The sequence below is a fragment of the Neovison vison genome, chromosome 1 (assembly GCF_020171115.1).
Source record: "Neovison vison isolate M4711 chromosome 1, ASM_NN_V1, whole genome shotgun sequence".
Lineage (NCBI taxonomy): Eukaryota > Metazoa > Chordata > Mammalia > Carnivora > Mustelidae > Neogale > Neogale vison.
This window is the reverse complement of record NC_058091.1, coordinates 225,225,106-225,242,517: the sequence shown is the minus strand read 5'-3', so window position 1 is coordinate 225,242,517 and position 17,412 is coordinate 225,225,106. Positions and strand designations below refer to the sequence as shown.

Here is a 17,412-nt window from a genome sequence, read left to right as displayed (position 1 = left end):
GATTACTCTATTCTTTTCCATTAATTTTATTTACATTTTCCTGGTGGTCTTCAATACCCTAGACACTGTCATTTCTTTCTGGCCCCAGCACCATGATGTTTTAGTGTGTGGATGGCCTTTACTGTTATGGGCAGACTGTGGGAGTGGTGAGGCATTGAGCTAGTTTGAGTGTGGAATTCAGATTAGCCACTTTGACAATTCTTCTAAGGGTCATTGTCACTGAAATGGGGTATGTAAGTATATGTAAATATCTGATTATTCTTTCTTTTATAACAATCCTCTTAGGCAGTAGGGCTGACCTCTGGTTTCTATTCCTTCATTTGTCTGTTTCTCTCATGCTTTCTCGGATCCTTACAATATTTCTCATACTTGGGTGGTACTTCTTTGCCCTAGTAAAGGAATTAGATGTTAAATTTTCAGGAGTTTTCTAAGATTTCAGTGGGAGTTAGGATAGACTCATAGGCTGAGTTCACACAGTCTAGATCTACTTCCGGATACTTTGGATTTCATTCACCTTTGGAGGCTTTTATTCTATGCAAAGTCATGTTTAGGGTACTTTGTTTTCTTTTCTTGCGTTTACTGGCAAGTATTTATTGAACAAATAGTGTTCTAGAAATTGTTAGACTCTCTTCCACCCATCTTCTGTCACATTCCCCAGCTCTTTATTCCATAACTTTGAGTTTTGACTTTTTCCCCATTACTTATGAATCACTGTGAAATTTATATTGTCTCTTTGTGGTAAGTACTTCCTGTTTTTTTTTTTTTCTTCCATAGCTCAAAAATGGCTAATTTTGTTCTTATTTTTGTCCTTTTTTTAAGTGTGCCTTTGTTTTCTTAAACTTTGTGGGCTTTTTGTTTTGCCTCCTAATTTGGCTTTCTTTTTTTGGAGTTAAACTAGAGTCTAGGCAAGTCATCTCATTTCATTTCATCTCTTCCTCTGAATGTACTACTACCCTGACTTCTCTTTGTTAGGTGTAGAAATACAGCTAGTTTTTATTCCCATGCCTCTTTTGATTCCTGTACTTAATTTGTGTAGATGTCAGGGATATGAGTTAGGTGTGTCTGTGGTCTTTTTGTGGAAAAAAATGAAGCAAATTAAAGGTGAGTGCCATTTTTCTTTTTGGGGGCTTTTATGTCATGTTGTCTGTGAATATAATTATTTACACAGAGCCAGCTATATGCTTCACATGGTACTTAATGATGACAGTTTAGGTGACCAATCAGTTCGTGTCCTCAGGGGGATTATCCTGTTCTTAAACTTTTCAAGTTTGACATTTTTATTGATAATTGTTTAATACCTGGGTGTCTGGTACACTTCAAGAATGTTAAGTTCTTTGAGGGCAAAGACTAGATCTCTCTTAAAGCTTTTTTCTGCAGGATCCAATACATTCCTGGGAGATAACAGCTCATTACTGAATATTTTTAATCACAGGAGTATCTCTTGTTTTCATTAGATCAGTTTGTGGTAGACTACTTGATAGGGTGCTTTGCGTGTATTAGACTGTCTGATCAGCAAATTTGGCACATCTTTTAAAAGTCTGAAGATTTTCATGTTGCCTTTAGAGACATTGAGTAAAAAGGAAAGGCAGGCAGGAAAACATCTGCACTAGAGGCTCTTGGATCTGTGGATTTGGCAATAGAGTGCTTAACATTTGGTGAACATGCCTAATCAGCCTCTCAGAACTTCAGAAGCTCTTGTAAAATGGTTAAAACTGTTTCTTTGAAAAATGGTTGCCGAGAAAAAGCCAGTTGCTATTTCAGGTACACTAAATGTAGCATCTAAGAAAGTGATGACTCTCAGCTGGGAAATGAATGTTTTAGATATATTGTTTTACAGAGTAGAGGGAATGTAGTCAGGGCTTGAGTTCACTTTTTGAACTCTGGGTTGAAACTCTGGGTTTGGTAGCCTGTGCTAGTTGAGCTAGCCAAATCACAGGTAAAACCTGAAAGAAAATAATGGGGAGATTAAGCTGTCATGATGTGATTTGCCCAGGGAATGTGCTGATATACAGAGAAAATAAGATTGGGGAAAGTCAGAAGCTTGCATAAATCTTTGTGTATTTGTGAACTTTGGGATTTAGAAAATCTTGGAATATATCTTTGGGTAGTTTATGGCTTTCCTGTAATGGAGTTTGCAGATGGAAATAGGTGTTCTTCCTCCTCATCTTCCCTTCTCATACAACTTTTCTCCTCCCTCGCTCTTCATTGAACATCTCCCAGCTTTACTGGCCCCACCCCATTTGTCTGTCTCTTCTCTCATCTCAACCTTCTTTTCCCCTGTGGCAACCCCGTTGTACTGTTCTCTTAGTGCCACCCTCTCCACACACTTATGGCAAATTATTTTTTTTTCCTGCAAGTACTTCATGGATTAAAGGCTCCTGAAATAAATTATGGGAAACTGGAAAGGGTGGGACTTTTTATTTTTTTCTTTTCGACTCTTGTTGCAAAGTAAGAGCAATATTCTTTTATTTCTAGATGAAAATTTGCTCTGTGACTCAAGTAGTAACAAAAAGAGTAAAGAAAGTGATTTGGAATAAATTATTTTGGCATTTGATATTAATGATATTTAGTAGCTCTAGAATTACTAAAAACTAATAACTTTTTTTTTTTTTTTTTTAGGTCCGTATTGAGACAGCTACAACATTGAAGTTAAATATCCTTTAAAGAATATAAAAATACTCCTTTGTGGTCGGGCGTCTGGCTGACTCAGTCTGTGGAACATGCAACTCTTGATCTTGGGGTTGTGAGTTCGAGCCCCATGTTGGCTATGGAAATTACTTAAAAATAAAATCTTAAAAATACACTTCATGAGTGCCTCAGTGGTTCACTCAGTTAAGCATATGCCCTCAGCTCAGGTCATGATTCTAGGGTCCTGAGATGGAGCCCTGCATTAGGTTCCCTGCTCAGCAGGGCTTCTGTTTGTCTCCATTCTCCCGTTGCCCCTCCCCTTGCTCATGCTCCCTCTATCTCTCTCTCAAATAAAAAAATCTTTAAAAAAAAAATTTCATTGTGAAGGATTTTAGTGACATATTTAAATTATTAATTTTTGGGTAAAATTTGTTAGTTTAAAATGTGGTTTTTGAATGGTTTATTATATTTGGTTTTTAGACATATTTTATTCTGATATATCTCATACATTCTCAATATTCCTTAACTACTCTTTACCTGTTGATGATTTTGAATTTAGAACAGATCAGTTTCTACCGGTAAGAATATTTATAAGACTAATAACAATTTCTGCTTATGTCTTTTGAATATTAAGTGTTATTTTATAAATGAAATTATATGTATCTGTTATTGATTAAAGCCAAATTTAAAAGTGTATTGGATTATTCTGGAAGAAATTATTTGTATTGGTAATTTTGATTCATAACTTTCATTCTGATTATTTTTGTTAGCTATCTTAACTGTTTTGGAGTTGACAAACTTCTTTCTTTTTCACAATTATAAAGCAGCTAGGTTTTTTTTTTTTGTTTTTTTTTTTTTAAAGGGGTGGCTAGGTGGCTCAGTTGTTTAAGCATCTGCCTTGGGCTCAGGTCATGATCTCAGGATCCTGGGATCGAGTTCCGCATCAGCCTCTCTGCTCTGCGGGAAGCCTCCTTCTTCCTCTCCCTCTGCCTGCTGCTCCCCGTGCTTGTGCTCTCTCACTCTCCCTCTCACTCCTTCAAATAAATAAAATCTTAAAATTATTTTTAAAAATCTAGTTTCATTTTATCTATGTCTGTTACTTTTACTCCTTAGGTTATCCTTAACTATTTCTTTGTTGTGAGCCACTCAGGCACCCTGGTAGTGTGGATTCTTAAGAAGACTGGGCAGGGGCACCTGGGTGGTTTAGTCAGTTGGGCATCCAGCTTTGGTTTCCACCCTGGTTATGATCTCAGGGTCATGAGATCAAGGTCCGAGTCAGCCTCCATGCTGGGGGTAGGGCCTGCTTAAGAATCTCTCCCTCTCCTCTCTTTCTCTCTCTCTCTCTTTTATCTCTCTCTCCCTCTCTCTTTAAAAAAAAAAAAAGACTGGGCAAGAAGAAAGTTAATATGATAAAAAGTCTATCTGTACTATTTGTGTAGGTCATACATAGAGAAACTTAAAGAGCAGGCTTTTCATTAGTAAGAATCATTAGGTATTTATGGATGGAATAAATGTTTTCAAAATCTTTAAGCAAACTATCTGAAAGATCAGATGTTTGTTTTTTTGTAAATATCTGGCATCCTGTGATTTGTTAATTCCTACTGTAATTTTGTAACATAGAAATGAGTTAATAGCCAGACATGGAATATTTGTTTTCTATTTCCTAATAATAATCTTTCATGCTTTGAATAATAAATCTGTATGTGCAGAAATTGGTATCTCCATGCAGCTTATGTTACGGACCACATCAGAGAGCTAGTATGCAAGTATAGTTAGTGATACACATTTCACTTTAATGAGTAGACTTCACAAAACAAAACATTCTGTGATTGGCAACAGGCATTATGGAAAGGCAAAGACAAAAAAGACACTTAGCAATTTAGTTAGTGGTATAAAATGTAAACACAAAGTTAAGACACGGTTTTCCTCTGAAAACATAATAATGAGTTTGTGGATGATTTGAATTCTAAAATGAACCTGTTGAGCAATAATAAAAAAGAATCACCATTCTAAATATTGCAACTTGAACAATTTGAAGTTACTTTGGTAATGCTTGAGATTATTTTATTAGTTTATTTCTTATTTCTGTTTGTGAAGATATTTCTATTTCTCTTCTGACCCCCTTTTTATTTCTGTTTCACTGCAGTATTTGGAAACCATGTTCACACTACTTTTTCAGCTACTGCAGCAAGTTACAGAATGTGACACAAAGATGCATGTTTTGCATGTCCTTTCTTGTGTGATTGAAAGAGTCAACATACAGGTAAATTTGTTATAAAACATTAAAATAAATGTCAGGAAGGTGAGTGAAGTATATGTAGAATTATATCAGCTTTATGTACATTTTTTAAAAGTTAAAACGTGCATTAAAATGCTTACAACCTGTATGGTTGTGATTTCAGTTATATTGACGTGTGTACTTGAGTTTTCAAAAAATGACTTGAGAAAATTAAAATTTATAAATTAAAAAATGGGATCAGTAATATAGAGGTTTTAGAATGCAGAATTTTATATCTCTTGTAGATCCAGTTTATCCTTAATAATACTTATTAAAATTTATTGTGTTTGAGCACATAGCTACAAATGTGTCAGCAAATGCAAATATTCCCAGAGGTCTATTATTTTTACCTTCAAAATGAAATGTGTTTTACATTTTGGTCTACATTATGTACATGTTTAAAATAAAAATAATATGCAAAGTTTTCAACAGTTACATTATTATTAAACTGTTAAATTACTCAGCTTCTGTTTCTCCTAATTTGTGTGAAAATTGATAATCCAAGAAACTACCCCTAATTATCCTAGTAATTTCTCATATCCTAGTTCACCACTGCATATCCTTGTTTGAAAAATACTGAAGTAGATCTGTGAGATAGCAGGGAAAAAAAACTGAGTTCCAGGTTCGAAATGTATTCCTGGATCTTTTAGTGAATTTTGATACCTTTGCGCTTGTTTTTCAATTCTAAAGCAACTGGTGAGAATTGCTGTCAATTACTGGATAAGGGAAAGTTAAAACGTCTGTACTAAGTGATTTGCCTTATATGTCTCACTTAATCCTCACAGAAACCTTTGGGAGAGGATTAGAATTTATTATCTCAAATAGTTTGAGATTTTAAGGAATTTGTTAAAGTACATACATCTTACTGGTATTACTGATACTCAAAGTCACCCTGAAACTCCAGCAGCAGTTTTGAGTCTGTTTTAATCACTTGCAGCTGATACGGGTCTGAGTGTCTAAAAACAGTATTATCTTACAATCTTCTTAGCACTTGGTATTCTTATTACATTAGTTAAATTATTTTGATTTTGGCTTTTAAAGAATATTGAGAGATTTTGATCACCCAGAGAGTTAATTGAAACTCTTAATTCATTTCAAGTGCCTGTCTCTGCTATTTAGTTTTGGTAAAGTCTTTAACTTTGTGTCCTTGTGTATAAAATAATAAAGATAATTCTGAAGTCCCACAACTCACAAGGTTTCATAAGTATGAAATTATTATAAATGTGCAGTATGCTTTAGAATGTTATACAAATGCAATAAATTGTTTTTCATTTAAAAACCTGATTATAGAAATAAGGTTTGGCCATTTTTTATCTTCTTATTTAGATACTATCTGGCTTATAGAAATTTATTAAAGAAGCTTTCTTTTTGTGGAAATGAATTTTCTTACTTACATCTTCCCTAGTCTCTAAATCCTTGTATCTTAAGTTGAAATTCCTCATGTTAGTAAATGTAGAAGGCTTTGTTCTTTTATCCATATTTGCCTTTCAGAAGATAAATAGCCTAAGCAACTTGGGTGACACTATCATCATTAAATAATGAGATAGAGTTATCCAGTAATATTTTGTGTTTTCAGAATTCAGGTAGGATGTGGTTATGAGAAATATTTTTTGTAGTCTGATTGTTGAACTTTCCTATGTTAACTTTTTTTTTTTTTTTAGATTTTATTTACTTATTTGACAGACAAGTAGGCAGACAGGCAGGCAGAGAGAGAGAGGAGGAAGAGGCTTCCCACTAAGCATAGAGCCCGATCTATGTTAACTTTTGAACAGCTCCATTATTTATATATCATTGATCTATCTTTTGTGTGCTAAATTTCATTTTTGTCCGTTAGGTTGTAAATAGTTTGAGCCATCTTACAACAGTGAGATGACACTTAATGGTTTAATTGAGAAGTTTCAGTGAAGTCACCATCTTCATAGTATAATGTGCAATTATTTAAAAATTATATTTTCTCTGCTTTTTGAAAAAATTGAAAACTTAAATTATTCCATTGCAGTGATTCCATAAATACATAGAAAAGATAGGTAATCATCAGGTTTTGATGTCAGGCAGACATTCTTTAAACTTAATAAATTTCCAATGAAAAAGAACAAAATTAAAGAGCCTGTGTGAAGTATTAAATGTTCTGTGAAAATTAGATCTAAAACATGAGGTGTCGTTTGGATACTTACTTTTTTAAATCCCCTGTGGATGGAACCCTTCTTAAAACATTTGTTAGGTTCTCACACTTGATTTTCACATTTTTAGACTGTGTTACAAAGGAAGGTGGCGCCTCCCTGTATATGATGAACTAACTCAGAACTGTTTAGTTCTCACAGTATTCCCCTGTTTTGTTTTGTTTTGTTTTGTTCGCTTTTTGAGTGGAGGTGCCAAAAGATGAGTGCATGTATTGTACTTTTCATCTCATTTATATTATGCTGGTAGTTTAGTTTCTTTTGTAGCCTGTTGTCTAGAAAACGTTATTTCCATGTGTCTTAGTAGATGTTGAGCAAATAGTTGATACTGGCCTACCAAAAAAACCCCATAGAGTATAACCATTTTCAGAATTGTGTATAAGCACGATTTTATCTTTTTTTTACATCTTTTCATTTAAATATTTCAGATGTACAGAAAAGTTGCGGTAAATCAATACCTATATATCCTTCATTTAGTTTTATCAGTTACTAACATTTTACTATATTGTTCCTTTTTTAATCTGTGTGTGTATACAAATTATTGTTGTTACTGTTAAACCATTTGAATTTTAGTTTCAAGTATCATGGCACTTTACCCCGAAATATTAGACTTCTCTTCTTCTTCTTCTTTTTTTTTTAATAAAGATTTTATTTATTTATCTGACAGAGAGAGATCACAAGTAGGCAGAGAGGCAGGCAGAGAGAGAGGAAGGGAAGCAGGCCCCCTGCTGAGCAGAGAGCCCGATGTGGGACTCGATCCCAGGACCCTGAGATCATGACCTGAGCCGAAGGCAGCGACCCAACCCACTGAGCCACCCAGGCGCCCCAGACTTCTCTTCTTCTTAACCATAGCCATGATTATACTCAGGGAACTTAACATTAATTACTACTGTTATCTAATATCAAGTCTATAACAAGTTTCCTCAGATTTTTTTTATGCTCTTCCCTTTTATCCTAAGGGAATGTGTTTGGCTCTCATGTCCTCACTCTTATTTGCTAATCCCTAGCCGTATGCCCCATTTTTGGGGGATGTATTTTGTAACGTAACTCTGTGGGTGACTATTGAAATTTTTGTTTTGAAGCATTAATTTTAATTTAGAATATCATAAATTCCAATGTACAGCTAAGTTTGGGATGTAAATATTTTATGACTTACAAATGCACCTGGGTACTTGGGTTTCAATTCCTACCTTATGTATAATTGAGAGCATATACATTTTTTTAGCCCTTCTTTGAAAGGGTTCTCACTTGACAATCAAAACCAAAGTCAGTTTATTTTCTGTGTCAGTAGAATATGCTGTTATGTAGGTTTTCAGTTAAGTATGAGTGAGTCAAGTTGTTTGAAACCTGTGGTTTTACATACTAATTGGCCTGCTTTTATAAGCTAATTAGAGTGATCTTTAGGATGGAGAGCACTTACCAAGATTAAGTGCTTAATAAATAATAGTGAGTCAAAATTTGAAAATAGGTGGTATATAATAAAGAGTCTCACAATTCTTCAGTTTTATCTCACTGAAATATTTGCGTAAATATTTAACTTCTTGTCTTTCTGTAGCCTCTCTCGTATCCTAAGAGGCAAGGAATTCTGCACATTTTTTACTATTCTTTTAGTGTATACGGTGTTTTTTTAAAAAAAAGGAAAATCTCATTTTTTCTGGGAGCACCTTTTAATTTTAATTCATGGGATTGAAAGAGATATTATTGAAGTTGTGAATGTCTAGTATTTCTGTTTATCACGAAGCTTACTCTCATCAGAGCAATTTCAGGTACTGTAACCATAAACCAAGAGACTAGATTGCTGTCCAGCTTCAGTGTAGATCCTTTTTATTTTTTAAGAAACTCACTGTCAGGCTGTACTGTGTCTTGGTATATTTTCAAAACTGGTTAGCTTAGTCCATGGTGGTCTAAACAATTGTGTCTTTTAAAAAGGATTTTGTTCAATGTTTTCACTATACCTCTTGTACACCTTTATCACTCTACTGATCTTTTCTCATTACAAGATTTTTTTTAAAAAAGATTTTACTTATTTATTTGACAGAGATCACAAGTAGGCAGAGAGGCAGGCAGAGAGAGAGGAAGGGAAGCAGGCTCCCCGCTGAGGAGAGAGCCTGTTGCAGAGCTTGATCCCAGGACCTTGGGATCATGACCTGAGCTGAAAGCAGAGGCTTTAACCCACTGAGCCACCCAGGCTCCCCTCATTGCAAGATTTTTATGTCTACCTATACATTCTTTTCTTTCTGGTGCCTTGTTCTCTGGAAGGTGCCATCAGATGATTGTCGAATGTATGAGTAAATGCTGACTTTTTTTTTAAGACAGTGCTGTTGCTAGTTAGGTAAGCTGCTTTGTTGAAAAAGATCCAGGATATAGCAGCATTTTCTATTAAACTGTAGATAACTGGCTGTATTATGTTGTTTTCCTAAGGTTTAATTCATGTAGTATATCTGGTAGTTATTTAAAATTCTTTAAAAATATTTACCATAGAGCTTTGTGTCTCTGTGTAATATCTGATTTATCTTTAAAAAGGTGTATGCACAATACATTTCATTTAGTAAATATTAAATATTTTCTGCCTGGGACTTAATAATGTTGTGTCAGTGGTTCTTGAAGGATATTGCCTTCTTTCCCTAATACAGTTCTTTTGCTTCCCCTACTTCTGTTGTGATAGATACGACCGTATGTAGGATGTCTGGTACAGTATTTGCCTCTTCTTTGGAAGCAGAGTGAAGAGCACAATATGTTGAGATGTGCTATTCTGACAACACTTATTCATCTTGTTCAGGTAAGTCACTTTCCAGTTTCTTAATTTAATATGTATATATTTTAAGATTTTATTTATTTATTTGACAGAGATCACAATAGGCAGAAAGGCAGGTAGAGGGGGGTGGGGGCAAGCCGGCTCCTTGCCAAGCAGTGAGCCTGATGTGGGGCTCGATCCCAGGACCCTGAGATCATGACCTGAGCCAAAGGCAGAGGCTTTAACCCACTGAGCCACCAAGGCACCCCACTTAATTTAATATATATTTTTTTAATGGAAGTCTGATTAACATACAGTGTTAGTTTCAGGTGTACAAATAGTGCTTTGACAGTCATACACATTATTCAGTGCTCACACAATAAGTGTAGTTACCAATTGTCACTGTACATTTGTATTATAGTATTATTGACTATATTCCCTGTGCTGTACTTCTAATCCCTGGGAGCTATTTATTTTATAAATGGAAGTTTGTACCTCTTAACCCCTTCTTTATATTTCGCCGATCCTCTTACTCACCTCCCCTCTGGCAACCACCAGTTCTCTGTATTTAAGATTCTAGGGCTTTGGGCTTTTTTTTTCTTTTTAAAAATTAGTCATTGTTCTCATGTGGTTTACTTTAATGTAGTGAAGGGCCTCTCACTTTATGTCTTTTTCATGTGTGATCTAAACACTTTTAAAAACTTCCTTTGTGGGCGCCTGGGTGGCTCAGTGGGTTAAGCCGCTGCCTTCGGCTCAGGTCATGATCTCAGGGTCCTGGGATCGAGTCCCGCATCAGGCTCTCTGCTCAGCAAGGAGCCTGCTTCCTCCTCTCTCTCTTCCTGCCTCTCTGCCTACTTGTGATCTCTCTCTGTCAAATAAATAAATAAAACCTTAAAACAAAACAAAACAAAACAAATAAAAAAAACAAAAAACTACTTTTGTGTGTTGACTTAAGAAGTCTTTTGACATCTGGAAAATACTCTACTTTTTTTTTTTTTTTTTAATTTATATTCAATTAGCCAACATATAGTACATCATTAGTCTTAGATGTAGTGTTCAACAATTTGTCAGTTGGTTATAACACCCAGTGCTCATCACATCAATAATCACCACCCAGTTACCCCATCCTCTCCAGCAACCTGAAATTTGTTCTCTACAGCTAAGAGTCTCTCATGGTTTTAAAAACATTTTCTTTCATTAGATGTAGCAGACTCTCATGGTGATAGACTCATGATTTGTGCGTTCATTGTACTTTCCATGTATTTTCCTTGGTTTTTAGGGCTTTTCTGCATAAATTTACTCTCCATTTTCAGAGGATCTTTTTTGTGATTTAAAATAAAATTTTCCCTTTCATCAGTGGGGAAGGTAGGGAAACAGGTGACTTACTTTTGAAGGAAGGAGTGAATATGATTTTAGGCATCTTGACTGAGTGTCGCGTTTTGTAGTGGGTAGAGAGATCTAAAATTTCAGAGTGAACAGAACTGTGTAGGTGTCATTTGAATAGTTAAAGTGAATTACATTCTGGTGGTGAGAGACTAGAGAGGGAAGAGCTTAATGCCAAGTCATAAACTATCTGGATCCAGATAGGCTCAAGTGATTTTTATTGATCTTGCCCCAAGGTATGATAGATTTTCCAATGGAGAAATCTAAGTTAATAGTTACTTGACAATTTTCTATTAAGTTAAAAATTGCGGTAAAAAACATTTTAACATTAGTTTTTAAAAAATCTGTCTCAGGCACCATAACACTTCTTTTGAATTGTAGATTTTTTTCTTTCAGTAAGTATTTGTGGATGAGTTTTATAGTCACAGATTCCTACCCAAGGCAATTTCAGATAGATGAGGCAGTTTCAGATAGATGAATAGTGATACAAAAAATTTTTTTTTAAGATTTTATTTATTTATTTGACAGAGAGAGGCACAGTGAGAGGAAATACAAGCAGGAGGAGTGGGAGAGTGAGTAGCAAGCTTCCTGCCGAGCAGGAAGCCCAAGGCAGGGCTTGATCCTAGGATCCTGAGATCATGACTTGAGCTGAAGGCAGACGCTTAATGGCTGAGCCACCCAGGCGCCCTGCCCCCAGTTTTTGTTTTTTTTTAAAGATTTTATTTATTTATTTGACAGAGAGAATCACAAGTAGGCAGAGAGGCAGGCAGAGAGAGAGAGAGGAGGAAGCAGGCTCCCTGCAGAGCAGAGAGCCCGATGTGGGGCTCGACCCCAGCACCCCGGGATCATGACCTGAGCCGAAGGCAGAGGCTTTAACCCACTGAGCCATCCAGGCACCCCCCCCCAAATTTTTTTAAAATCACTTTCTTTTTAAAAGCTATCTCGTGGGGCACCTGGGTGGCTCAGTGGGTTAAGCCGCTGCCTTCGGCGCAGGTCATGATCTCAGGGTCCTGGGATTGAGTCCCGCATCGGGCTCTCTGCTCAGCAGGGAGCCTGCTTCCTCCTCTCTCTCTCTGCCTGCCTCTCTGCCTACTTGTGATCTCTCTCTGTCAAATAAATAAATAAAATCTAAAAAAAAAAAAAAGCTATCTCATGTGGCATCTCTTTTTATCTAACATTTAATACTTGTGATCTTCTGTGAAGATTATGTCCCTTTTACAGAGGAGGATGCAAAGGGTAGGATAAGATTACTGCTGTCATAAGTAAGAGAACGGAGAGTGATCCCACATATTTTACATTATATCTCTGCCAGAATGTGTTTTTAGGTTCAGTTTGAGAGTTTTGTGATGGAGGTGTGAAGAAAATCAGCTTGTCTTATCTCCTTAGGCATTGTCACCTCAGGAAGTCTTAGGAAGCCAGAGTAACCTGCAGGGAATGTTTGGAGTATAGTGTAGGACCTTTTTCTTTAATCATGACTGTTCTGTACCCTGAGTTTTTGTTTAGGCCAGAGGTGCAGGGTTTGAGCCAAATGGTCATCCGCCCTTCTTGGAGAAGACGTATAATGGTTAATGTTAAAGTTGAGCCTGTAGCTTAAAATGTGCTTTTCAGGGGCACCTGTGTGGCTCCGTGGTTTCGGCCTCTGCCTTCGGCTCAGGTCATGATCTCAGGGTCCTGGTATCCAGCCCTGCATCGGGCTCTCTGCTCAGTGCAGAGCCTGCTTCCCTGTCTCTCTCTGCCTGCCTCTCTGCCTACTTATGATCTCTCTCTCTCTGTTAAAAAAAAAATGTGCTTTTCAGTCATTATAGAAAATTATACTAAAGGTTATTGTTAAGTTTGATTTTGTAGAAAACACTGCCATCCTTGGGCTTTTCAAACTTAACAGGGAAATATTAGTATATTTGTTTTTTATTTTGTTTCATATTTTACATTCTGGGAACCCAGACTAGTAGTCCCTGACTGAACAGATCATCTATCGATCCTTGATCACCTGCTTTTGTTACTATTTTTTAACCTGTGAAAAATTTGAAGCATACACAGAAAAAGGAAGAACTGGATATTCAATCAGCCCTTAGGTAACTAACACCCAACTTGAAGAACCATCACCATTTTGTCTATATAAATTTAAGGCACTAAAAAGCTGATTGAGAGGGTTGAAAATGTATTGGAAACTTAGGAATTATGAATTTTTCCTTTAGGATATAATCTATCTAGGTTGTTTTGTGGGGGATGATCCATGTTTTTGAGGTCTTTCCTCAGTAATATATCTTTCAATTTCCTGCCTCTTGCATGTTACAGCTCCCTGTTTTTACATAATATCAGTCCTTTTGATTATCTTGTATCTCGCTGTCTGGAGAGCATTTGTTCTACCTTATCAGAGGATCAAACAGGGCCAGTGGTTTGTTTGTGGACTTGCATGAAATCTTGGCAGCAAGCTGCTTTGTGAACACTTTCTGGAGGTCCTCTTAGTTTTTTTTTTTTTTTTTAAGATTTTATTTATTTATTTGACAGACAGAGATCACAAGTAGGCAGAGAGGCAGGCAGAGAGAGAGGAGAAAGCAGTCTCCCCGCTGAACAGAGAGCCCCATGCAGGGCTTGATCCCAGGATACTGGGATCATGACCTGAGCTGAAGGCAGAGGCTTTAACCCACTGAGCCACCCAGGGCCCCGCCCCTTGGAGGTCCTCTTAGTTTTAATACCAGACCTTTAACCTCCTTCTTCCTAAAGTACTTGGCACTACCAGTTTTTTTTTTTTTTTTGGCACTACCAGTTTTTGAGTCTTTTGGAGTTTCTATAATGTAAATCATGTTGCCTCTTACTGTTATTTTACTGCTGGCTTAGAATTTTGGTTTTCTGAGTTTGCTAAGTCAGTTACCACTTGTCTTTACAGCTTTCATCTTTCTTTATGCCATCTTTGTACTTATGGTTATAGATATTTAAGGCACATCCTCCTAGTTTCTTTCAGTGGTTCTTGACAGAACAGTAGTAAATGCATGCATTAAATCGGTCAGCTTTCTTCAGATGTTAACATAGTATTGCTAAGTCAGTTACCACTTGTCTTTACAGCTTTCATCTTTCTTTATGCCATCTTTGTACTTATGGTTATAGATATTTAAGGCACATCCTCCTAGTTTCTTTCAGTGGTTCTTGACAGAACAGTAGTAAATGCATGCATTAAATCGGTCAGCTTTCTTCAGATGTTAACATAGTATTGTTAACATAGTTAACATATTATGCTGGAACATAATACAGAGCTTGGGTTTAGGGTCAGGAAGATCAAAAGAACATCTCCTCAAGTTCAGGACAAGTAATGTTATCATTTTTATTTTAGAAAGGTAATCAGGGTGCCAGTGGGGGCAAGATTTGGAATGGAATAAAATTAAGGTCACGGAAAGTATTTGGGAGACTATCTCTTAACTGTGAAGGAGATGATGAGGATCTGAAGGAAAAGCCATGGAGAGAAGGGTAAAGATTAGAAAAATATGAGAGAGAATGAAGGATTGTTTAGATGTTGGGTGAGAAGAGGAATGAGGAGGTGGTTGAGATACCATTTATCACTAATGGTTCAGATCACTTGAGTTTGGAAGTGTAGGGAGAGGAGCCAGTTTTAGTGAGTTGTTGGTTCAGTGGTCAACTTAAGAGTTTGAATTGGCTTCTACATGATGATGTCCTGTGTCTGGAATAAAGAGATAGGGGGTTGGAGATAATAGATTTGGACACTTTCAGCATGCAGATGGCACAGGAGAAGGCAGTCAAAAGCAATACCCTGGGGAATGCCAATATTTAGGGGGTATTATTCTTTTATCCCCCCTTCGCCTAAAAAGAAGGAATAATAAATACATATTCACAGGCTGTTGAAAAGATAGTAAGTACAGAATATCCTTCACCCCATTTTCCCTTTTGTCTTATGTAATTATAGTATAGTATAGTATAGTATATTATTGTATCATCTGATTTCTGCCCCTTGAAGCATTTCTGATAATTTTAATAACTGTTGAATTTACTTTTGAGCTTTTTTAGTATTGTAGACAATGTCCTATTGTGATTATTTCATAGTGTTGCAGACAATTCTTATAGTTACAACTGTGGGCTGAGAGAATATTCAAATTTATTTAAAGCTGAGTATCTGGGATTGGACACATTCTTCAGGTCATTAGACTGCAAAGGTGAATGTCTTCAGGCTTTGACCAAGAGAATATTACATGTTTAGCAGTTGCTTACTTTCGTTTGGCTAAAGCTAGCAACTTGTGCTTGTTGTATATGTACTAAGTAAGTAGATGGATTCTCATTTTCTTAGGGGATTTTAAGTCTACTTGATAATCAGAATGAACTTGACTGGCTTTTCTTGATGTTCTTTTTGTTGTTATTGTTCTATTAAAGATTGAACTATAGAGACTGAAATTAAACTACATTTTAAAGTCCAGTATAATTGGACTTTGTTAATTGTGACATTTTAATAATTCTCTTCGTTTAAAAACATCTTTCATAAGGTCTTTCAAGTTGTACTGTAATTTACTATAAACTATATTGATATTTGAATTATTTTCTAAGTAAGGAGGTGTTTGATGCTTTATTAGTTTTCTTTCTGTGTTTATTAGATTACAGAGATTATTATGGATTAGAAATTGACTTTTTATTCATTTCATTTTCTTGTAGAGTGCTTAGACTCAGTGTGCTTCCCTGAGTCAGCCTCTGTAAGACAGTAATTAAGCAAACTAGAACCTTAGATTAAACCCCCTCTTCTTCCTCCATCTCTGTGTTCTTGGGTCATTAATATGAGCAAAAATTGTTCATTTGAAAAAGAAAAGCTTATAAAACCAAGGAAACAATCTCTTCTTTTACCTTCTTCCAGTGTCCTTTTCCCCTTCCTATATTTAGTGTTAATTTTTTCTGTATGCTCCCAAGAAACATTCTTATGCATATAACTCATATGTATATAGATAGATGTTTTAAAAAATTATGCAGTTGTTATACATACACTTTTACACCTCTAGATTCAGTTAGTAATTATTGTTGAGGTGGTTTTCGTTCCATGCCTAATCCTTTTTCATTGACTCCTCAGTATTCTGGGATATGAATATACTATGATACAGTTTAATGATGAGTATTTTGATTGGGTTCATTTAGAGACGATTTATAGAATTTATTATTGCAGTGTTAGTACTTCTTAAGTAGTCAGAGAAAATATATATGGAATCTCTTAAAATGAACAAATGTGTATAGCCTTGGTATATATGGTTTTATTAACATTAGGCAATTGAGTAAGTATTTTTTTGCTGCTTGATTTTCAGTTGTAAACAGAGCTCACTTTGTTTCTAGGACCATCCCAGAAAATCTGATTGATTTATTTTTTGTAAGTTTGTTTTAGGACCTTTTTATATGATAGGTTATTTTTTGGTGGGGTTGGGATCTTAGTGTGTGTTATGTTAAGTTTTACTTATACTTCCCATAGGGATTAGGAGCAGACAGCAAGAACCTGTACCCTTTCCTGCTCCCAGTTATTCAACTGAGTACAGATGTTTCCCAGCCTCCACATGTTTATCTTCTGGAAGATGGTTTAGAATTATGGTAAGAGGAAAAATTTGATACCCTGGATCTCCCCCCCCCCCCCCCGGTCTTCCATACTCTCATGCCAGTAAAGCAAAGGTCATGTAACAGGGCTTAAAAATTCAGCATTTAAAAACAAAAACATGAAATCGCTGTTCCTAAACTGGATAACATAATAGCTCTGTTCTTCTTGGCAATTATCACTCAGTGTATAGGAGTCAAAAGTTGAAACGGGTAATTTCAGTAAGAACTTGGCTGTGTTTAATGTTTGCAAATTTGAAATGTAAAATGGGGAGAGCGCAATAAATTTTCAAAATTAAAAATGACTTAAAACTTGCAGCCTGTTAGATGGGGTGTTTTAGGGGGTGTTGAGTTATTTTTCAGCCTTTTAACTATCTTACCTAGTAAAGTACTGAGATACTATAACCTCAGCACCAAATGATGAGTCTACTTTGTCTTGACTAGTTATTTTACCAAGTGAGTAGTATGTCGTGTTGAGAAGTAAAAAGGAAAAGCTCTGTTTCTGAGGTGGCTTGGTACTACAGACCCGTAGTGACTGACCACTATGTTAAAGAACTCTGCTAGAACATGGAAAATCCTTTTGCTTTACTAAGCTTATCTTATGCATAGCAACAATTTTCTGTGGGGCCAATTGTAATACAGGAAAG

At 36.0% G+C, this 17,412-nt stretch overlaps 1 protein-coding gene across 2 annotated transcripts in view; it reads left to right on the top strand.

Moving 5' to 3' along the window:
- Nucleotides 1–17,412, top strand: part of IPO11 (importin 11) — a 214,048-nt gene that overhangs the window by 80,329 nt on the left and 116,307 nt on the right. For both annotated transcript variants that reach the window (XM_044224008.1, XM_044224016.1), the window contains exons 17-21: nt 2,620–2,653; nt 3,166–3,206; nt 4,775–4,891; nt 9,749–9,862; nt 16,650–16,765. In XM_044224008.1, coding sequence (XP_044079943.1) covers nt 2,620–2,653; nt 3,166–3,206; nt 4,775–4,891; nt 9,749–9,862; nt 16,650–16,765 — 422 coding nt within the window. The remainder of the gene's footprint in view (nt 1–2,619; nt 2,654–3,165; nt 3,207–4,774; nt 4,892–9,748; nt 9,863–16,649; nt 16,766–17,412) is intronic.